The sequence below is a fragment of the Podarcis cretensis genome, assembly GCF_951804945.1.
Source record: "Podarcis cretensis genome assembly, chromosome: 2".
In the NCBI taxonomy this organism is placed as follows: domain Eukaryota; kingdom Metazoa; phylum Chordata; class Lepidosauria; order Squamata; family Lacertidae; genus Podarcis; species Podarcis cretensis.
In genome coordinates, this window is record NC_137171.1 from 28,834,452 (window position 1) to 28,854,772 (window position 20,321).

General features: G+C 46.1%; 1 protein-coding gene across 7 annotated transcripts in view; it reads left to right on the forward strand.

Annotated features, from left to right (window-relative positions):
* Window positions 1-20,321, forward strand: part of BAHCC1 (BAH domain and coiled-coil containing 1) — a 118,072-nt gene that overhangs the window by 52,879 nt on the left and 44,872 nt on the right. For 6 of the 7 annotated variants that reach the window (XM_079965314.1, XM_079965317.1, XM_079965313.1 and 3 more), the window contains exon 3: window positions 19,184-19,363. In XM_079965314.1, coding sequence (XP_079821440.1) covers window positions 19,184-19,363 — 180 coding nt within the window. The remainder of the gene's footprint in view (window positions 1-19,183; window positions 19,364-20,321) is intronic. The other variant, XM_079965316.1, reaches the window with a different exon arrangement.

Below are 20,321 nucleotides of genomic sequence, written 5' to 3' on the forward strand. Positions count from 1 at the left end.
TTAATTTTTATAATGTTGCACTACTTCAGTGTTGTTAGCCGCCCTGAGCCCGGTTTCGGCTGGGGAGGGCGGGATATAAATAAAATTTATTATTATTATTATTATTATTATTATTATTATTATTATTATTTCTGGGTTAGCGGAGTCTGTAACCTGAAGCGTATGTAACCTGAAGCGTATGTAACCTGAAACATATGTAACCCGAGGTACCACTGTACAAACCTTAAAAACACACACACACACACACACATCTTGAGGATAGCTCACTGCTCTGAGTGAAGTGAAACCAGTTGCATCCCTAAATCTAAGCAAGATTTAGCCAACATTGAGCCCTCCCAGCCAGCGTTGTTGGCCTCCTAACTCCCATTATCCCTAGCAGCTTGACCAATGGGAGACGGTATAATAAAGGAGGATGGAGAATTTGATGGGGTCTTCCTCCTCGTACAGAATCTAAATACCTGTTTCCCAACCAGTTGGATGAACTTCTGTGCTGTCTTGAGTTGGCTCTGTTCACCTGGCACAGAAATTATATAGTGCAGAGTGCACTATGACTGATTGCACATTTCCTCGTTTTATTTTTTTGAAAATGGCTTTGATTGTGCACTTTCCTTGCAAAGCTGCATGCGGTTGCATCAGAGAGAGAGGCGACTCAAGAGGCTGCAGTGTCGCAGTTCATTTCTTTGCCCGGACCATTAAAATTAGGGTGAGTTGTGGGGGGGGGGGAAGAGAGAGAGAATCACCACTGTGACCTTGCACAGCTCCCATTCACTTCAGTGGGGTGTGCGCAGGAGAACTTTCCCATGGATTTTATCCCAGTTTATTATCAAGCAGCTTCATTACACTTTTTTTATTCCTCAAAATGCTCTGCAATTCCTTTCTCGCTCTGACTACTTAATGTGCTGCGATTGTAACAGGTACATGTTATAGCCTTACACTGTGTACCTGCTAAAGCCACAATATTTGGAGCACATGAATGTTTTTTTTCCCTTTTTTTAATAAAAAAAAAACATGCATGCCACAAAACAGGAGCTAGAGCCTCTGAGGATGCTTGGGCAATGTATGCCAAATTTGAGAAAGACGTTTTACATTTCAGACATTTCCATTTTAGCAGAAGTTCTTTCCTGTTGAAACGGCCCCTAACTGTAAGGTAACCAAGCAAGACAGTGACTTGCCCAAGACTGCGCAAAATTGCTAGAATTTGAACCAGGCTCTCTCCCAGCCACTGTGCTGGCCCTCTGTAAAAATGACCCAAATTCTTGCAAACTCAGTTGAATTTTTAAGCAAGCTGGCCTTGCCTTCTCCCGCCATCACCAGCTAAAATGGTTGTTATGTTATCTGCCGTAGCTCAGCTCGTTCTGAGCGAAGCCAAGAGACGTCAGGCGCTGGAATTGCAGAAGTTTTGAAAGAACGCCTGTGTTGCATGCATCAAACCTTTACCCAAATAGCAACCTCCCATGTGAGCCAGCTAAGCATCTTGCTGCTGGCTTAAGACTTGCATCCATGATGAAATGCTATGGAAAGCTGAAAGAGCCCTGCGTGCAGTTGCTGTCCTGCCCCAGCCTCCTGTATGAGCTTGCACAATGTTCTCTCCCCATCCCAAGTTTGCCACCTCTTCCCCACTCTTTGCTGCCCATCCATTCCCCATCCCACAACAGAATTACTCATCCAGGGAACATTGTGTTTGCGAGGGAGGAACCTGCTCTAGGGATTGCTGCACTAGCCAGGAGTCGAGACTTTCCTGGCTGCCTGGATGTCCACAGAGATGCAGGGGAAGCCATAGCGGCAGTTGGAGTGGAGGCTTCCATACATTGAGGTTCCTGCTAGCGCCTGTTTTTGGTTCCAGTGTGCTGTGAGTGAGGACAGATGGTTAGACGTCATACCTATTGCTTAATGAAATGGGAAGTTGCTGGTGAGATGGGGCGGTAGACGAGCTTGCATTCCCGTGTAGCCTGGGGGAGGCAGATCTTTGGTGCATCTGGGACTCCAAAGACGAGGTAGAGAGGGGTATAGGACCTGGTTTAGCTCGATAGCCTTTGAAAGAGGCTGCTTCATTGCTTGGCTTGCCAGCCTTTGTTGCCAACCTGGGCTTGTCAACCTGGCAGAGCTGCTGTCAGCACCTGAGTAATAGGCAGAAAACCAGGAGCAGGGTTTTTCCTTTTCTTCCACCCAACACTGTGCTTCCCTGCAGGGAAAAGGTCCAGGTGCTGGATTTTCAGCCTCTCTTGTGTCTAGTAGAGGCACAATAACTCCCACCTTCGCCCCACCCTCCCAAAAGCTGGCAACACTGTTTGGTGCTCCTGCTGCTTGAGGGTAGATAGATTTTTTGGTACTCGTCAAAGCACATTGATTTCCTCGCTGGGGAAAATGTGTGGGCATCCGGATAGAGAGAGCCAGCGCCCCAAACCTCATGCCCCACGATTCTCCGTAATTGCAGGCTTCCACATCCGACCGACTCAGGAATAGAACGGAGTGCTCTTCTTGCCCAGGACTGAAATAAGAGAATAGTATTTGCTTTGGGGCAAATGCCATCTAAGCAATTGATCCTCAACCTGCAAAGATGCGTAGCAGGTGACTTTCCACAGCACCATTTCATCTCTGTGACACCTGCTAAATTCCAAATCGCTAGCTGTTTAAAAGCACAGGAGCCCTGCCGGAGAAAATTGTGGCAACCGTAACTCCTATCTTTGCAGAAGTGGTGCTGACTCCTACAGGGAAGGAGGATTCCAGACCAGTGTGCATGTATTCTGAGTACCCATGAGCTCTATTGTGCTAATGTGGACCCTTATATTTGACATCCTAAGAAACTTGCAGTGGAATCCTATGTATGAGCACCTGAGAACAAGGTTCTCTGTATTCAGTGTGTTCTGTGTGGCTTACAAATTGCAATCACACCTATATTTTCTTATAACCAACTCTGCAAGTCTTGTAATTGCTGAGGATTGCTAGTGGGTCATGTCTGATGTAAATTGCAGAAACCAAAGGAACTGCTTGACTTGGATTCCAGCAAGCAAGTCATAAGGCTTTAACGCTTCGACACAGCACTCTGTCCCTTTTCCAGAAAGTTACTGTTCATAATTTTCCTGATCCTGCTGATCACCTGTTGCCAGTCCCCTCCACCACCTTTCTTCTTTTTTTCACCCTGGTTTTTGTTGCAACACAAATTACCAGGTTCTTTGAAAAGGTGAACCTTGGAAGCAGAAACAGCCATCCAATTAAGTTAGCATATTCAGATTGACACCTCAGATTGCGGAATTTGTCTGTCCTTACTGTAGAACTTTGAATGAAGCCCAAATGGTATCTAAAAGGACCAGGGGACATCAAAGGGGAGAAAAGAGAAAGCCATGGTATTTAAAGGGGGGGGCAGACCACAATGCTTACACACATACGCACACACACGCACACCAGTTCTGCTCTGTTTTAAAAGACTGGAAACCCCTGATGTTACAGAAGGAGCTGCTGGGTCTGGCTCAGCATGCCGCACTTTTGAGCTTAAGGCAGACTTTGCATCCCTTGATGTGGTCAGGAGGAATTTTGAAATGTACACATCGCAGTTCCACACCAACCTGTGGACAGCCTGAAAAGACCCAGTGAGAGCTTATATCCAATTACAGTTAATAACCTGTAATTCAGGCCAGTTTGAGGCTATTTTTCTCCTATGTTTGCCACTGCCGGCTATTAAGGCTGGGCGTTGATTATGGGCCTCATTCAGACGCCCTCTCTGATGAGATGCGCAGGCTGGGGAGGTGGGGACCAGGGGTTTCAGAGCAGAGAAAAGCCCCAAGCGGGAGAAGGAACGCAGATACAATTGGGCAGTGCATGTGTTTATATTGCATTCAGGTGCCGTCTCGCTCCGTCATGTGTACACCCAGAGGTTCTAGTGGGAACTGTCTGAATTGGGAGGGCAGGACGGTGCCCAGGGAATCTTTATGGTTGGTTGGCTTTAGAAGAGAGGCGATTTTTCACATGCCCTTGAACGCAGAGGGCTGGCTGCGTTATCTAGAACCGGGCACAGCGCAGCTGGCTGTGCATCTGTCACAGAGAGCCTGGGCATCCTGGCAACGAGCTATGCATAATGTAATTTTTTTTTTTTTAAGATGGGTTGCTAACAAGAAGGCCAGAGCTGTGGCTCTGTGCTCTCACTGCTGTACATGGCTGTTTGGGACAGGAGCTCCCAAATACTTTGCTGTACAGTAGAAAGTCAACCAATCTATTTTTATCTTTCTTTGGGATCTGCCTATTAGTTCCAGCTGGTAGCCTGGAAGTGATCCACCTTGTGCCCTATTGTCACTAGCACTGACAAGTGTGTTACTAGTCTGAACCTGGCAACTTTCCACAAAGCCCTTAGCAATCTACCTCTAGAGCATTTTGGGATTATTTTGTCTGCATATATAGAATTCAGAGATGAGGGTTCAGATGTCTCAGCATTACCACTTACTTGATCATGTGGGCAGTTTAACTGTCTTTCTTTGGCACCTGCTATGACCCTTCCAATGTTTCATTATTATTATTTTAAACAGTTTTGTTGTTATTTAGGTGAGCGTTTTGCTTTTTGGGTTTTTTTGACTGTATTCTATTTGTTTGCGGGTATGTATGTATTAAGTGTCCTGCCTATTTCAAGGCAGTTATAATTATTTTCAGATCTTCTTCTGTGAAATGGGTATTTCATGGTCCCTGCAACCGTTTATTGATTTCCAAAAGTGCTCCTAGACCCTAAAAGTTTGGGAACTCCCTACTGTAAGGACTTACCAAAGGAGCAGTTAGGTTGTGTGTTATTGTAATTTAATACTCTGGCCCCAGCAAACTGGAGTAACCACCCCAAACTGTTAAAAGTCAAGACATCAGGTCCTTAAAATTACAAGTGACTAAAAACTGTCAGATTTTTAAAAGGTGACTATTACTTATTTCCCTTTTTTATTTGAATTTTAATCATTTGGGGCACATGCAGCAGTTCTCATTTTTAGACAGTTATATGTAAGAGTTAAAATATTCTTTAAAAAAAAAGTGGAAGTTTAAGTTCTCAGATTTCCTCAGTGAGTTCTCCTCATCTCAAGAAAACTGCCTTATGGGTAAGACTAACAACCAGACAAAATTTTACTAGCTGAACTCCCATGTTCTTGTCAGATGTATACATAATGGCTTAGACTTTTTCTATGATTCAGGCAATATTTTTTTTCATGTGTGTGTGTTTCCTATAGCTTCGCATAATGTCTATACAGATTCCACATATGCTCAGCGATGCTGACTCCTTCAGGTTGTTTTAAAGCGTACACCAACCCACCCACCCCAGGAAGCTGGTTGCGTTCACAAAGAAAAATGAAATATATTTTAAATAAGCTCAGAGCCACTCAACCCGAAGGGCCATAATTTTTGAAAACAAAAGGCAACAACTGTACGTACAGACCACGTGATATTACTGTGTGGAAAATGGTATTTGGGCTGTGCAGCACATTGGATATCGTGCTGGCTTCTGGGTTTGTGTGGTGGTGCTGGTAGTTGTTGTTTTCACACTTTCCCCCAGATCCTTCTTGATTCAAGGATGGGCGCAAACCAGGCCTTTCCCATTCCCAGAATTTTCGCAAATCCAAAGAATTGAGCAACGGAAGCCCTGGAGCCAAGTTTTTGCCTCCCTCGCCCTCACTGGCACAAACCCTTAACAGCTAGTCCCTGACTCATGCATGTTGTGGTTTGCCTTCGCGGCCAAGGAGCTTGTTTCAAGAGAAACAAGCTCCTGATTGGGCTGAGCATAGGAATGGGCCTAGCAGTCCCCGGGCTGCCTTGCCTCTGCTACTGACTCATTAAAGTTCCCTTGGGCAAGGTCCCCTCCCTTGTTCCAGGCCTTCCCTCCCTTTGCTTCTCCAAAGAGATGAAGAGGAAATGAATTTCTACGTGCAAAAAGCTGAGAAACTCCACACGGAATGCACTTACTGCAGTTGCAGACCCTCCAAGGGTCCCTATTTTCCAGGGGTAGTCCCAGATTCACAGAAGCCATCCCGGTTTCTAATTTGATCCCGGAATGTCCCGCTTCTCCTTAGGATGTCCCCATTTTCATTGGAGAAATGTTGGAGGGTATGGAGCTATTCGACCCCCCCCCCCAAAGCCATCGGAAGGCAGCCCTGTGTAGGGAAGTTTTTTTAATGTTTAATGTTTGATTATGTTTTCATATCTATCGAAAGCTGCCCAGAGTGGCTGGGGCAACCCAGTCAGATGGGCAGGGTATAAATAGCAGAATTATTATTATTAAATAGGACGTCCCTGTTTTCATTGGAGAAATGTTGGGAGGGTATGCAGTTGGTGGTTTGGTAGCCAGTGGAGGTGGGTCAGTTTCCCATCAGCCACATTGTTGGGTTTTTAATTTTTTTAAAAAAAAAGGTTAGCAAGGTTATGTCTTCCTGCTTCACAGTGCCTTACACATATTGAGGGCAGTGGGTTGAGAACCCTTGAATGCACCAAAGGCGAATTTATGATACTTATCTGGTTGTGCATGACATGCCCTCTCTGCATTTCTGGGTTGGTGCTTCTTCAGTGCTCAGCATTACATTTCTGTTGTTTCGCACCATGCATTTGAATGCAGCCTCCCTCTCCTCCTTACATTCTGCACGCTGGTGTGATTATGGTTGACTGTGCTGGCTTTGCATTCATGGGCATGCTTTTGGGTAGGTAGCGTTTGTTTGCTGTGAAGATTACACAGCAGGAAATATGTGTGTTTGCATCACTTCTTCGAGACAGGAAATGTGCACTGAATAATTTGTGAAGCACTTAATTTGAGCTGGGTTATATAAAGGCTTGGCCCCGTAATCAAATTTCCACGTCGGGGCTTAGAATTAAATTGTAAGATAATTGTGTAACTGAACATGTGCAGAGTGCCTGTGAGAGATAAAGGAAATTAGCACGTGTCTGGGGTTAATGGAAAATACTCAGAGCGTATAACTTCCTGTCAGAATTGAAGCTCAGCACCTCCTGTCTGGGAAGTATTACATTTGTGTAGCTGTGAGGAGAGGTTGGTATTAGCGTTCTTCCTCTGAGTTTGGATCCACTAGGCATGAATCTGCTTCTCGAAGTTCTGTGTGACTTCTTTTTTTAAAGCTGGAATGTCTCTGGCTTCAGCTCTTGGTGTGCGCTAAGATGGCGGCTGTTCTGTTTGCAATGGAGCCCAGAGCTGGAGGTTATTTTCAAGGCAGTCCTAGCTGCTGAACCTTTTCCCAGCAGAGCTGGTTTGGGCCAGGCCTCTCCCACAGAACTTGGCCTTCTTTTCCAGCCACTGAAACCTGACTGGGAGCTGCACAGATGTTTGTCTGAGTATTTCCCGCACAGCCCCCAGAGGCTGGGGCTGGGTGAGGCCCTCCCCAGCGCAGCTCTTCTGGGGAAGTCAAGCTTGAGCCCAGTGACCTGTGTCCTGGGCTCAGCTACAACTTTCCAACCACCAGAATAGCCTGTTCCCTTTTCTGTAATGGCTCCTGAACCTGAAACAGGAGTGGGGAAAACCTCTGCTCAGCTGCTTGACTTCACTCACTTGAGTTCATCATGAAACACACACAAGATAGCTTAGTTGGTTAGAGCGTGGTGCTGATAATGGCAAGGTTGCAGGGTCAATCCCTGAATGGGACAGCTGCATATTCCTGCTTTGAAGGGGGTTGGACTAGATGATCCATGGGGTCCCTTCCAACTATGATTCTATGGGAAAAAAGAGTTGGGCTTCCTCACTTCTGGCCATATTGTCCTTGTTTCCACTCCTCAGATTTGTTCTGTTCAAACACCTCAGTCCACTGGGCACCCAGCCGCCCCCTCTCACACACCCCCCCAAACCCCTTTTGCTTCTGCCTCACTTGTAGGCTTCCCCTATATCGCCATTTCATGCCCACGTCAGGACCTGTCTGCTTTGTATAACCTCATATAGTTCTGTCACGTCTCTCAGGATCAATCTGTAGTTTCAGTGCCTGTTGCATTTCAGCCCGGCTCAAGTGGTTATTGAAATCTAGCTGGACAATTATAGTTCTTAGCATTTATATAGCACTTTTGACTGTGGAAGGCTCTCGGGAACCTGTCATTTTTCATCTGTGTGTTTCGGTCTTCATTGCATTCTGAGCCTCCAACTTTGGCAAAGGAAGTACATAGGGGCGCCATTTCTTTTTCAAGTTAAATATATCAACCAGCTATCCCTCCCTCCCTCCTGGTGTTTGATTAGGTGAGAGACATATGAGTTGCGCTGGATTTGTGTATCTATATCCATAGATATATATCCAGCTGCATGCACACAAATGCATTTGCAGCACAAAAATGTAGTTTTTTCTCGATCTGGAATCCATTATGCAGCCATCTCCAACATGTTGCTTCCAAACTAGATTGATTCCAGATCCTGCCATCCACAAAGGTGGGTGTGGTTACTTGATACAATTTTGAAAACCCTCCCCTTGATTAGCTTAGCTATTCTTTTCCCTCCCTGCATGTGCCCCAGGTGAATGAAGAAGGAAGGGGTGATTGCAATCTTTAGTATACACTCACCAAACAGCAGCACTGGCTACATCCTTTTTCATCTGTTTTCAAATGGACACAATGCAGGGAAATGCAGAATCAATGTGCAATGAGCTATTTTCAGAATGAAAGCAGTTTCTCAAATAGCGCTTTTCAGGGGCAAAAAAATATGCAATAGATCCTGATTGTGTGTAAACTGTAAAAACAAAACAAAAACCAGGTATTCACTTTCCATTGATTCTAGTATAAAGTATTGTGTGTATGTATCCTATGAATTTGTGTGTGCATGTAAGTATATGTTGTGTACTGTGAAGTATATCTTTATGGATGAACTGCTGCTTTGTCTGAAATAATCAATCACATTTTTTTTTAATGTCGTCTTCTGCTAAAATGGTTGTTCTGTAACTCAAAAGCTGGGACCAGTGAAAGATCTACATTATCTATTACCCATTTTCATTTGGCAGTACCTTTGCCAAGTGTTGTTAAAAGGAAAGTGAACAAGAAGTTGTCAGCTCAAGCTATGAAAGTGTGAGCCCAACTCTCTTGGGGCAGGAGGGGTAGGAGTTTGTTGCTGGTTCAATTCTAGGTTCTAGAATAAATTCCAGCAAACCTCCCCACCCCCACCCCCACCCCAAACTCACAAACATATTGACTGTGTGAGCCACAGATGTCTGAGATTCTAGCATGGCTAGGCTGGGGCGGTGGCGGGTAGGTGGGTGGGGAGAGAGATGTCCCACCACTGCTTTTAAACTCTAAAATTGCTTTACAATTCAGAACAATGAGGAAGCTGCACATCGAATCAAGGAGACCCACAGAAAACAGGAGATGTGGGCTGGCTGAGTCACAGAAGGCTTGTCAGGTAGAGAAATGAGAGGCTAAGACGGATGGGTTTGGAGCTGTGCATTGCCGTGCAGCAACAGGGCAGGGATGAATGAGTGCTGTTTGCTGCAACAATGGCAATCAAGGCAGCTGCCTTTGTAAGCCAGGGCAGCTCTACGGAGAATGTGTGTGTCATGCGCTGTTTGAATTGATGCTTCCAGGGCTGATAGAGTTGCCTCAGTAACATGGGGTAAGTGGGGACAACCTGGGCTTATCCCATTCCCCGGTTTCCGCCCCATTCACTTAATGATCTGGCCGCAGCAGTGAAGCCCAAATAAAGCTGCCAAACAAGAGTTTCAAAATAAAAAAACACTGTGGAGCAATGATGTCTTGAAATGTGGTTGGAGGTTATTTTTGGCGGTAGAGGGGACGTTCGGGATGATCTGGAGAAAGGGGCATTGCCTCGAAGAACGAGGGGCAGCTGCAGTATTCAGCAGCTCTCAGTGGCCAATCACCATATTTTTCGCTCTATAAGACGCACCAGACCATAAGATGCACCTAGGTTTTGGAGGAGGAAAACAAGAAAAAAAATATTCTGAATCTCGGAAGCCAGAACAGCAAGAGGGATCACTGCGCAGTGAAAGCAGCAATCCCTCTTACTGTTCTCGCTTCTGGGATAGCTGCGCAGCCTAGTTTCACTCCATAAGACGCACACACATTTCCCCTTACTATTTAGGAGGGAAAAAGTGAGTCTTATAGAGCAAAAAATAAGGTAGATAACTTCATCCAAGCCTCAGTGCAAATTAGCCTCTGTCCTTTGCACACACTGCAGAAGCTGAGCTGTTTGGAGCTCAGAGCCCAGGACATCCCAAATATCACACACATTCTCGCAGAAAGGTCTCGCAGAAAAGTCCTCCCACTCTCAGTTAGCCTGTTGTCGTCTCTCACCAACCTCCATGCTCTTTTTCACGCTGGAAATAAGATGGCAGATGGGCTGTGGATGGACTGAGGGGCACCAGCTCAAGGCATGTGCGGGGCAAGGAGTGCATGGCTTTGGGACAGAAAGGGGCGTTGCGGATTCCTGTCATGGAAAGACTAGGAGTCCTGGGCTTCTCTTGAGGGCGGCAGTGACACCTGGAAGGTTTTAAGTGGGAGGCAACGATGGGATGAAATCCAGGGCTGGAAATAACAGCCACCTTTTGGGTCAGAGTTGAAGGGCATTCGTGTAGCTATGAATGATGGGAAAGGAGCCCAGCCCCGAGGGAGCAGCAAATGGTATCTCAGACTGAGGGGTGTACTGTAAGGCCTGGCTTGGGATGCTGTAGCCCTGGCTTGGTATCCTATTAGTGTCCAGTCTGGAGCTGATTGCTTTGTTTAAATATGATTCACTGGTGGCTCCACTGATTCACATCAGGAGATCCTTAGGTGCGGCTAGCAGAATGTATCCATTACAAAGCAGCTGAACGGGCTTGGCACCGGCCTTGATGAGCCCTTCAGTCAGACTTTTCAGAACATTATTATCTAGCTCCAAGGAAAACCTCCCTCCTTTGGCCTAGTTTACAGAGCAGGGCTTGTTGCCTCAAACACCTTGTATTTAGGGAGAGGCGGTGTTGCTCCCTTGGCACAAGTGAAATTAAGCACACCGCTGCTTCCAAACAATGCCTCCCCTAGCTGGCACATTTTTCCACTGGGCTGGCCACAGCTTGGCCAGAGGACAGGTGCTGTTCTTGGTACCATTCTGCTGGCTGTACACTTCTCTCTCGTGCACTTTTCTTGAGCCATAATGTCTAGAATCTCCAGGATCACAAAACTTTGCAATAGTTTGTCCCTGCCCTGGACCAGAAACCACCAACATACCTCTCTGTGAACTCGAATTCCCTAAGGTAATTGGATTGGGCACCTTCTTCCAGCCCTTGCAAGTTGAAATAAGGCACCCGTGTTGGAATTCCTGATCCTTCCGAATGAAGACTGGACTTCCTCGTCCACAGTTGCCCAGAGTACCACATGCCCACAACTACTTTTCAGCAGCGCATCATCTGCCCCTGTTGTGTGTTGTGAGGCCCGCCCTGGAGATTGGCACAACAGTTAAGGAAATCCCTATTCAGAAAAGGAGATGAAGAGAGTGGCTGCTTGTCCCACAGTTTTGGGGCTCTGAAAGTTGGCTTTCGGCTAAGCTCTTTTTGATTGCTGTTTTATATGAACATTTTTTTTTGTCCTGGTCTGCTTCTGCATGCAAAGTGCCTGTGTTTGACCAGGACCTGTGCTTTGCTCTTATTTTAGTGTCAGGGCTCAGCTCTGGCATACGGGAAGCAAATATGAGAGTGAGTCCAGTGGGTGATTTGGGAACAATAGGTACAGTACTGCAACATTCTGAAGCAAATGAGTAAACTTGATTGGTAGTCTGGATGAGACACCACTGGAAGTCTCATGTAATAGTAGGGCACACATAATACATTATAAGAACATCAGAAAAGCCTTGCAAGATCAGACCAAAGGCCCACCTAGTCAGCCCACAGTGGCTCGCAAGCAGGTTTTGTGTGCAATAGCACTTTTCCCATCTTGTTTTCCCCATGCTGCTTCTGGCAGTAGAGACAGAACATAGCAATTGTGGCTAGTAGCCTCTGACAGACTTAACCCTCCATGAATTTGTCTAATCCTCTTGTAAAGCTTCAAGCTGGCAACCATCACATACAGTAAATAACTAAAGGAAGAAATGAGTGCCACTGAATTTGTGCAAAATGGTTTTTCTTCTTCATTTAAAAAAAAAGAGAAAGCAACCAACAGCCATACATCTGTGGTTGGAGTTGCAAACCGGCTGAAAGACTCAAGACTTCTTCCTTTAGAAACCTGAACACTTTCCCCTTCCTTGTCTCCTTACTCTGACATCATGAATGAATTTATGGTAATTCTTGCCCAGTGGTGAAAGGGGGAAAGTCCCCCCCCAGTGTTGTTTTTAAGGTGGAAATTCTTGTTTCCTGCAACTCATTTGAAGGGTTGGGGAACCAACATAGCCTCGTTTTTTCCACAGACAGTGGTGGATGGCGTTCCTCCTGGTCATAATGGTTTGCTTGCTAAGATATTTGGATTCTGCTTCTATGAGGATTTTATAAGGATTTAGATTATTATTTTTCCTGGTTTCCAGTGGCCAGAGAGAAGTAAAATCCCCTGTAGAGCTCTGGTTTACTGACTAAAACCACAAAGAGTTTGAATCAATGGAAAAACATGGGAAGCTGTTGCTTTCTCAGCCTTTGTTGTGTTACTCAATGGATATTCCTTTCCTAGACCTGCTTTTGCCTCCTGCGTCCACATCTTGTAATGATGTAAAGCAAACTGAATTTCAAGAATTTAGTGGGATTGGACCTGGAATTCCCTTTTATACAGGCAAACTTTACAGTCAACAACGGCTTTGAGGAGACGGATGCTGTGCTTCTTAAAGCATTGAATTACAAAAGTAGGGTAGGGTGGGAGGTGGGGGCAACTGAGCCTCAGTGGGCCCAGCAAACAAGATCCACCCCACCTTCCTTGAAACTTTGGAAACTTCTATGCTGAAAACTTGGGAGAAGCTCAGCCCCTTGAGCTCCTGCCTGCACATACATAGCAGTACCATTAGGACTGATAACTGACCAGGGAGGGGGGTAAACCCCTGGCTTGCGCCAGTGTTTTGAAACAGCAACCTGATTTGCAGAAATCATCTGGCGTTATCACCTGCTAATCCCTGCAGATCCCTAAGATGTTGCTAAAGGCACAGGTGCAGAGCCCAGTAAAATAGTTGGAAACCCTTCTTCGCCAGCCATGTTGCCACCAGACCCCAAGAGAGCCTTTTGAAATTCAATTTGAAAGGCAAATTTAACAGAGCAACTATCTGCAGCAAGCCCACAGCTCTTACATTTAACTTGTGCTCATTCAGCTTGGCAATTATACTTGGGGGGGGGGGTGGAGAGAGAAAGGGGCAACCGTCTGGGGGAAAAAGACTTTGGCAATCCCACCCACCATTGAACTCAATGTGTTTTCACCTTACACAAGTTTTAGGTGCGGATCCCCAGAACCTAAAGCCTGTATAAGTTGCGGGTTTACTGTATGCACCAACAAGCTGTGAATTGCTGGCCATTTGAATTAATACAGCAGGAAAACAAGGGGACAGCACCAAAACTACAGGTGAGGAAAGGAAGGAGGTGGAGACTCAAAATGATTTGATATCAAAAAAACCCAATAGGTTTAGGATGATTCTTTTTTCATGTATGGAATAATATATCTTGTCTGCGTCCTTCCTTAGGGTCATTGCGTCCCAGAAGCGAACATCTCCATTCAGTTATGTGTTTTCCCCCTTTCCTTTCCTCTCAATTATTGTATTTTTGGCTTGAAATGACTGGGAGGAGGGAGTTGCCCAGAGATGCGTTTCCAGTTCATGGGATCCAGGGGCTCCAAGCAGAGCGCGAGAGGTTTGGCTAAGGATTTGGCTGTTTGAGGAGTGGGTGGGAAACTGGAGAGGAGCTGATCAGCTGCAGAGTCAGGGGAGCAGACACTGCCAGCAGCTTGTGACTCACAGGCTGGGAAACGCTGGCAGGCGTGAGAGAGCTGAGGCGGGGGGCTCCGTTCTCAGGGAGACGCAAGCCAAGGCGCCGCACCACGGCTTCTCAGATAGGCTCGGCCTAGAAACAGGAACCGCCTCCCTCCCCATGCCAGGACCAACTGCTCCTCTCCTCCTTTCCTATTTATCCGGTCTCCTTGGCAGCTCGGCCTGAGAGGGCAACTCTTTTGCCCTGAAACGGCTTCAGAGTCTGTGGGGCCTTGGATACATGGCGGGGGTGGGGAAGTTTATTTTCTGCAATGCATCCTGGGTTTCTCTTAGGCCTGGTAGTACTGTCCATACTCCACACACAGCTGTGGAAAAGCGGGATGGGAGAGGACAGGGAGAAGTACCGTAGCAACCACAGCTGCCGGAAATGGCACCGATTCAGCGGGATGGGGAACCGTGGGACGCAAAATGCTGTGTGGTCTGAGGCTGTGCTGCCAAATGGGTGGAGTTGCTAGGAATGCATGGCCACCGGCTAACTGATTTGAAATTGTAGCTGCAGATAAGGTTGCTTGTTGAAGGGGGGAGCTGTAGAGCACAAAACTCCAGAGCCAGGCTAATGGTGGTGTGGGCCTTGCTTTTTAATTGTCAGCTGTTCATTATACAGTGGTACCTCGCGTTAACTACTTAATTCGTTCCGGAGGTCCGTTCTGAACCTGAAATGGTTCTTAACCTGAAGCACCACTTTAGCTAATGGGGCCTCCCGCTGCACCGCTGGAGCACGATTTCTGTTCTCATCCTGAAGCAAAGTTCTTAACCTGAAGCACTATTTCTGGGTTAGCAGAGTCTGTAACCTGAAGCGTATGTAACCTGAAGCATATGTAACCCAAGGTACCACTGTAACGCTAGGTGTGTGAAGGGACAACAAGGGGGGGGGGGAATTTGGCCAGGAGCCCCTACAAGCAGGCTAGTTGTACGCTAATCAGCAGTTTTGCCTGTAGCCCATGTAAAGTGGGTTTGGGCATGTGCACATGTGCTCATTGGCCCCAACCACTCTTCTGAGTTCCAAGATTGAGAGAGGTAATTAAACCTGGTACTGATTTCTTGATTTATGGATTGTTCTAGCGGTACTTCTGTGCTAGCTGTTCACTCTAGAATAACCACATCTTGTTCACTTGCTTTTACAGAGAATCTATATTATAATGTCACCAAATCATTGCCCTCGTGTTTTCTGCCTCTTTCAGACTCTAGAAAAATAATAATCACATTTTGGGGAAAGAGCACTCGCTTAAGGTGTAGATTACGTTAGCAATACTTTTCCTGTTTTTTGTTTGTAAAAAGTGTGGTTTTAATGTGTGTTTGTTATTTAAATATTTATAATATGCACTTCCTTGTGTCAAGGTGGCTGGGTAACATACAAAATGCAATAAAACCAGACTATGAATACCCATAAAACATAAATATAAAGACATCAGTAAGTACTGGTTAGCTAAGAAGTGACACTCGTGTTTTAAGGTCCAGCCTAAATAGTACAGTTTTCAGAAGACATCTGAAAGAAGGCAGGGATAGTTCCTGCCAAACATCTACTGGCAGGCAGTTCCACAGGGCAGAGCTTACTGCACTGAAGGTTGGGCTCTTATAGTAAAGGCAAACCAAACCTCAGAGATGTGGAGAAACATGAACAGTGCCACATCAGAGAGTGAGATTCAAGTAATGAGTCCCATCAGCAGAAGCCCACACAAGGACTTCGGTTCAGACAATTCCAAGAACAGTTGCAGCTGGCGTACTAGCCAGAACTTGTAAAAAAACGCCCCTGGCCACAGAGGTCTCTTTGACCTCTACTGATAGGGGTGGATCAGGGAGAACCCTAGATGCAGTACATGATTCTTCCAACCCTATCCAGAACAGGCAATTAACCTATCTCACAGACCCAGGAACCACTTGCCCTCAAGGCCATTTGACAGTGATATCAGGCAGGTGAACCTATTGCCATGCACCTTCATTGGCACACCCTCACTATTACCTTTCCTGTCAAATTAAATACTGTAACTTGTTTTAAACATAAGGCAGAATCATGTGTTCAGAACCTTCCCTTCTCCACCTGCATCGCTGTGTCACACCTTCTAGGATGCATACACACAGGAAAAAACTATGCTGCCTCCAAAAGTCTAGAAACTCAATCACAATTCTGATTGTTAAGTTACTGCAGGATGACAATAGGAGCTTACCAGCCAAACTAGAGAGACAAACTGGGCAGCCTCTATGATGCCCAATTTCCTTTCTCAACCGGTTTGATGAACTCTTCCATTCCCAGGGGGGAGGCCTTAAGATCTCCACTGGGTATCTCAGACAAATACACAAAGATGTTGGTGGGAAGAAATGACGGGCATTAAAATTAAGATGAGAAAGTAGTATCCTGATCAGCCCTCAGTCATCTAATGTTATTTAATGCTCAGCATAGCAATAGTAAGGCACAAAATGGGAGATCAGCATTTTAATTCAGCTAGGACAGCCCTTTGGTGGTGATTCCAAGGACTGGGGTGAGGATCTGTTTTTCCTTACACGATCACTGGCGTACTCTGATGTTCCAGCATGGAATTGCGGGGGACGGGAACACAAGTGAGCTGCATTTCCTGTTCTGGGGTTCCTTTATGATATCTGAGGCTGCACCTGAATATTAGGGAGATATGTAACTCCTGCTAGAAAGAGAAGTGCTTCTCGCTAGTATTTCCTTTCCCATCCTCCTTCCTGCCCAAACTCTTGCCCCAGAACCCATGTTCTGGGCAATTATATATCTGCTGACCTTACAAAGCCCTCTTTACTTACTGACTGCATCACCCAGCTGAGCCCTCTAAAAAAATCCACACAACACCACCTGGAAGAAATAGGAGTTCAATAGTACAGCTTTTAGATATTCGGGGTGCGGTGCGGGGTGTTGGTATGCACAAAACAACAAAAAACAGCTCTGCCGCTCCCATTCTTTTCCAATATGGTATTTTAAAATTAGGTGTCACTTAATTCTTTTTTGTCAAACTCAACAGGAGTTTAGGGATGTTATGGGGCTTGGGCATCCCTTAAGGAAGGAAGCCTGTGGCACTGTTAGGCAGTTCCGGATCAGCTCTGAGATTCAGAAACTTCCCAGGGATCTCCTTAGCGCTCACAGGTTTGTGCTTAGCCTATGGGAAAGCCTAAAGTGATCGGCTTTTAAGCTCCATCCTGGGCTGGCTCTCTCACGCCGCCACCGCCTACTCTGATCTGACCTAGTCTCTTCACAATGTCATGTCCAGAAAGGGACTTCCCTAGCTAGTGATCAGGCTCCCACCCCCACCCCAGCTGTGGGGAGAAGTGCCTTGGCCCTGCCCTTGTAACCACTTCCCCACACTCATCGCTGAGGCATCCCAGTGGGATTAGCCAGGGAGCGTGGGCTGGCTTAAAGAGAGGAGTACTTCCTGCTTTTTGGCTGGATGCCTCACCAGGCACTCGCCCACGTCAAATACCTAGGGGTAATGACTAAAAGGTCTAGGACCGTTGCCCATAGATAGAGCACAGCACTATTTGCAGGCCTGGCCGGGTGAGCTGCCATCTTTTCTGGTAAGCTTTCCCCTTCACCTTAAGCAACTGTTTCACAGGCAGAAATTTGGTGGTGATGAATTTTCCCATGATGAATTTGAAACCCTGCCAGAAAACACACACACACACACACACACACACAGAGAGAGAGAGAGAGAGAGAGAGAGAGAGATTTTAGTATCCGTAGAGCTGGATAAGCCCTTGCAGTGAGTGCCTTGGAAGCAAGAAAAGCACAGTATGGCAACAGGCTTACAAACATTCTGCATCGAGGAGTTTTCCATTGTTAGCTCAAGTCTTTTGCCCTAGCAGGGGGCTGGAGCAGTAGCCACCACTGAAAAAGCCAGCCACCTTCAAGAGCTGCTATTACACCTGCATAGCTGTCCTGTCATCTCACGGGCAGATCCAGTCATGATCAGTGAATACAAGGAGTCCCAAGTGTGAGCCATGGATTAAGAGTATTTCCTAAATAAACTGTTCTAGAGTCAGTTCTGGCAAGAAATCACAGGCTGGCCTGTGCAGTAACACTGTGCATTGTCTAGGTAAGCGAGTAATGTAATGCAGGTTTACATGAAATCATCTGCTCCCTCCCATGAACTGTGTTCACTGAGCAGGCTATTAAATCTCATAGACCTCCCACGTCACCCAGCTCCCATGGGTATGGACTGGTGCACAAGTCGAGCTCCACTACACTCAGGTGCCTAGCTGATGTGACAATAGCTGCATTTGAGGTTTCCTACACTGGGGAAGTGGGTTCGGGATGTGTCTCCACAGGTATTGCAAAATGAGGTGGGGTCCTCTTTCCAGTGGATTGGAGGCCCAGTTGCAAGGAACTTGATTACCAGAGAGTCATTGACTCAAAATGTAGGAGGAATGCGTTGTTTCACAGGAACTGTGAGCATGTTTGCACTCTATACAGTAAGCAATTTTTGAATACTTCTTTCTGGAGAACTTGCATCCATCCGGTTCATTTCCCTATGGTTCATTCTCCCTTCCTGGAGTCATTCTGGACATGGAAATGGAGGTGCTCAATATGCTGCGTCTGGGTTGTTTTCCGTTGCTCATTCTGCAGGGCTGGTACATTTGCGTAGAAGCTGCTAGTGTTGAGCTGACATATGAGTGCTGACAAGGTCACAGGCTTGTATATTAAAGGGTTCTGTATATGTGCCAGCTACTACCCAGGTTTCAAGGCCTAGTGACACATTTACCCACAGTCATTTGTTTCCTGATAAGCTTGTAGATGCACAACTATTAGGCGCAATGGATGCTCCCAGCCTTTCCTTGCTTGCATGTATCTAGGTACCATGCTCAGAGCATCCAGTTTATGACTCTCAGAAGTCTTTGATGGGGATTCACATTAATACCAACTCCTTCCTTGGAGTAGACAGCAGGCAGATGATATTTGCCCACCAGAGCTTGCCAGATTGAGTGGGAAACTGTGTTTTTCCATCCAGGCACTGCGTGTAAAAGCATGTAGGTGGGCCTTCACATCTGCTCGAAGTGTTTTCTTTCCTCCTCAAGCCCGGTTCCAGGGACAGACATTTCAATGAACTAGGATTTTTATTAGATTATGATGAGCTAGGTCTTTAAGCAAAAATATGTATGGTGCTATTGCATAAATGTTGCTTTCAGATCATGCTTAGGTATTTTATTTGCAAAGTAGCGGCCTGTACCATGAGCCTATGGACAGGATGACAAATCGAGAACTCAATAATTGCCACTTTAGAAAGTTTGCTGATCTTCATGATGTCCATCCATATGCCGACACTCTTTTTCCTCCCTCTCTCTTCTCTCTTTTTGTGTGTGTGCATCTAGCAGGAAGTGGGTTGATGGGAAACTCACCTGCCTCGTCTTTTATGGGCAGCTTCCTCAGCAGCAGCTTGGGTTCAGCAGCACCGCCACATCCCACAGGCCCGGCATCATCCCCATCAGAACCGGCCTTCCGCGGCCCCCACTCCGGCACTTCCCAGATTTGGTTCTCACACTCCCATGAAGGTAAAGGGGTTTGGTGGAATTACTCAACGCTGCCTTGGTGGAATATCCAGAAGCACATGGAAGAGGGGAACGGTGCTTCTCAATTCCTATAAATCTCTCAGTCCTGCCTGTATTCTGTATGTGCACAAATTAAAAGTTCCAAATAATAAAGCCAAGAGAGCTGGAATTCTGTGCTTTGACTGCTCACATTCTGCTAACAGAATAAATTATGAAAACCAATACATACATATAGATGTCCTTAATTCGTATATCAGTCCTGTCTCTCTATGTATATGGCATCTTCAAAAATGCCAGTTTTGTGATGGCAGAACAAGATGAATTGGTACAATGGCATACATAAAAGTGCGAAAGGAGGGAGAGGTAGGCATGCAGCATATGGATCTTTTGGGATTGTGGAGACTTGCATTTGCTGCCCAACCATCCATATTGTCACAACCACAAGGACTAGTAACATGACTTTGAAATAAAAAGAAAAGAAGAACAGTATTTTTGTGCCAGGCACCAAGCATCCATAGAATATTTTGTGCATGTCAAATGACCTTGTTTAGGGAGGTCCCAGCATTTGTGGAAGAGAATGGGCTTCATTAATATTGACTTGACTTTAATTCCGTATCGTTCCACGCCCCATTCTTAGGAAGGAGGGGGAATAAAGTGTCTGAAAGGAACATTCTAGCCCAAGGACCAGGCCTATCTGTTTGAGAGCCAGTGTGGTGTAGTGGTTAAGAGCGGTAGACTCGTAATCTGGTGAACCGGGCTCGCTTCCCTGCTCCTCCACATGCAGCTGCTGGGTGACCTTGGGCGAGACACACTTCTCTGAAGTCTCTCAGCCCCACTCACCTCACAGAGTGTTTGTTGGGGGGGAGGAAGTGAAAGGAGAATGTTAGCCGCTTTGAAACTCCTTCGGGTAGTGATATAGCGGGATATCAAATCCAAACTCCTCCTCTTCTTCTTCTATCTA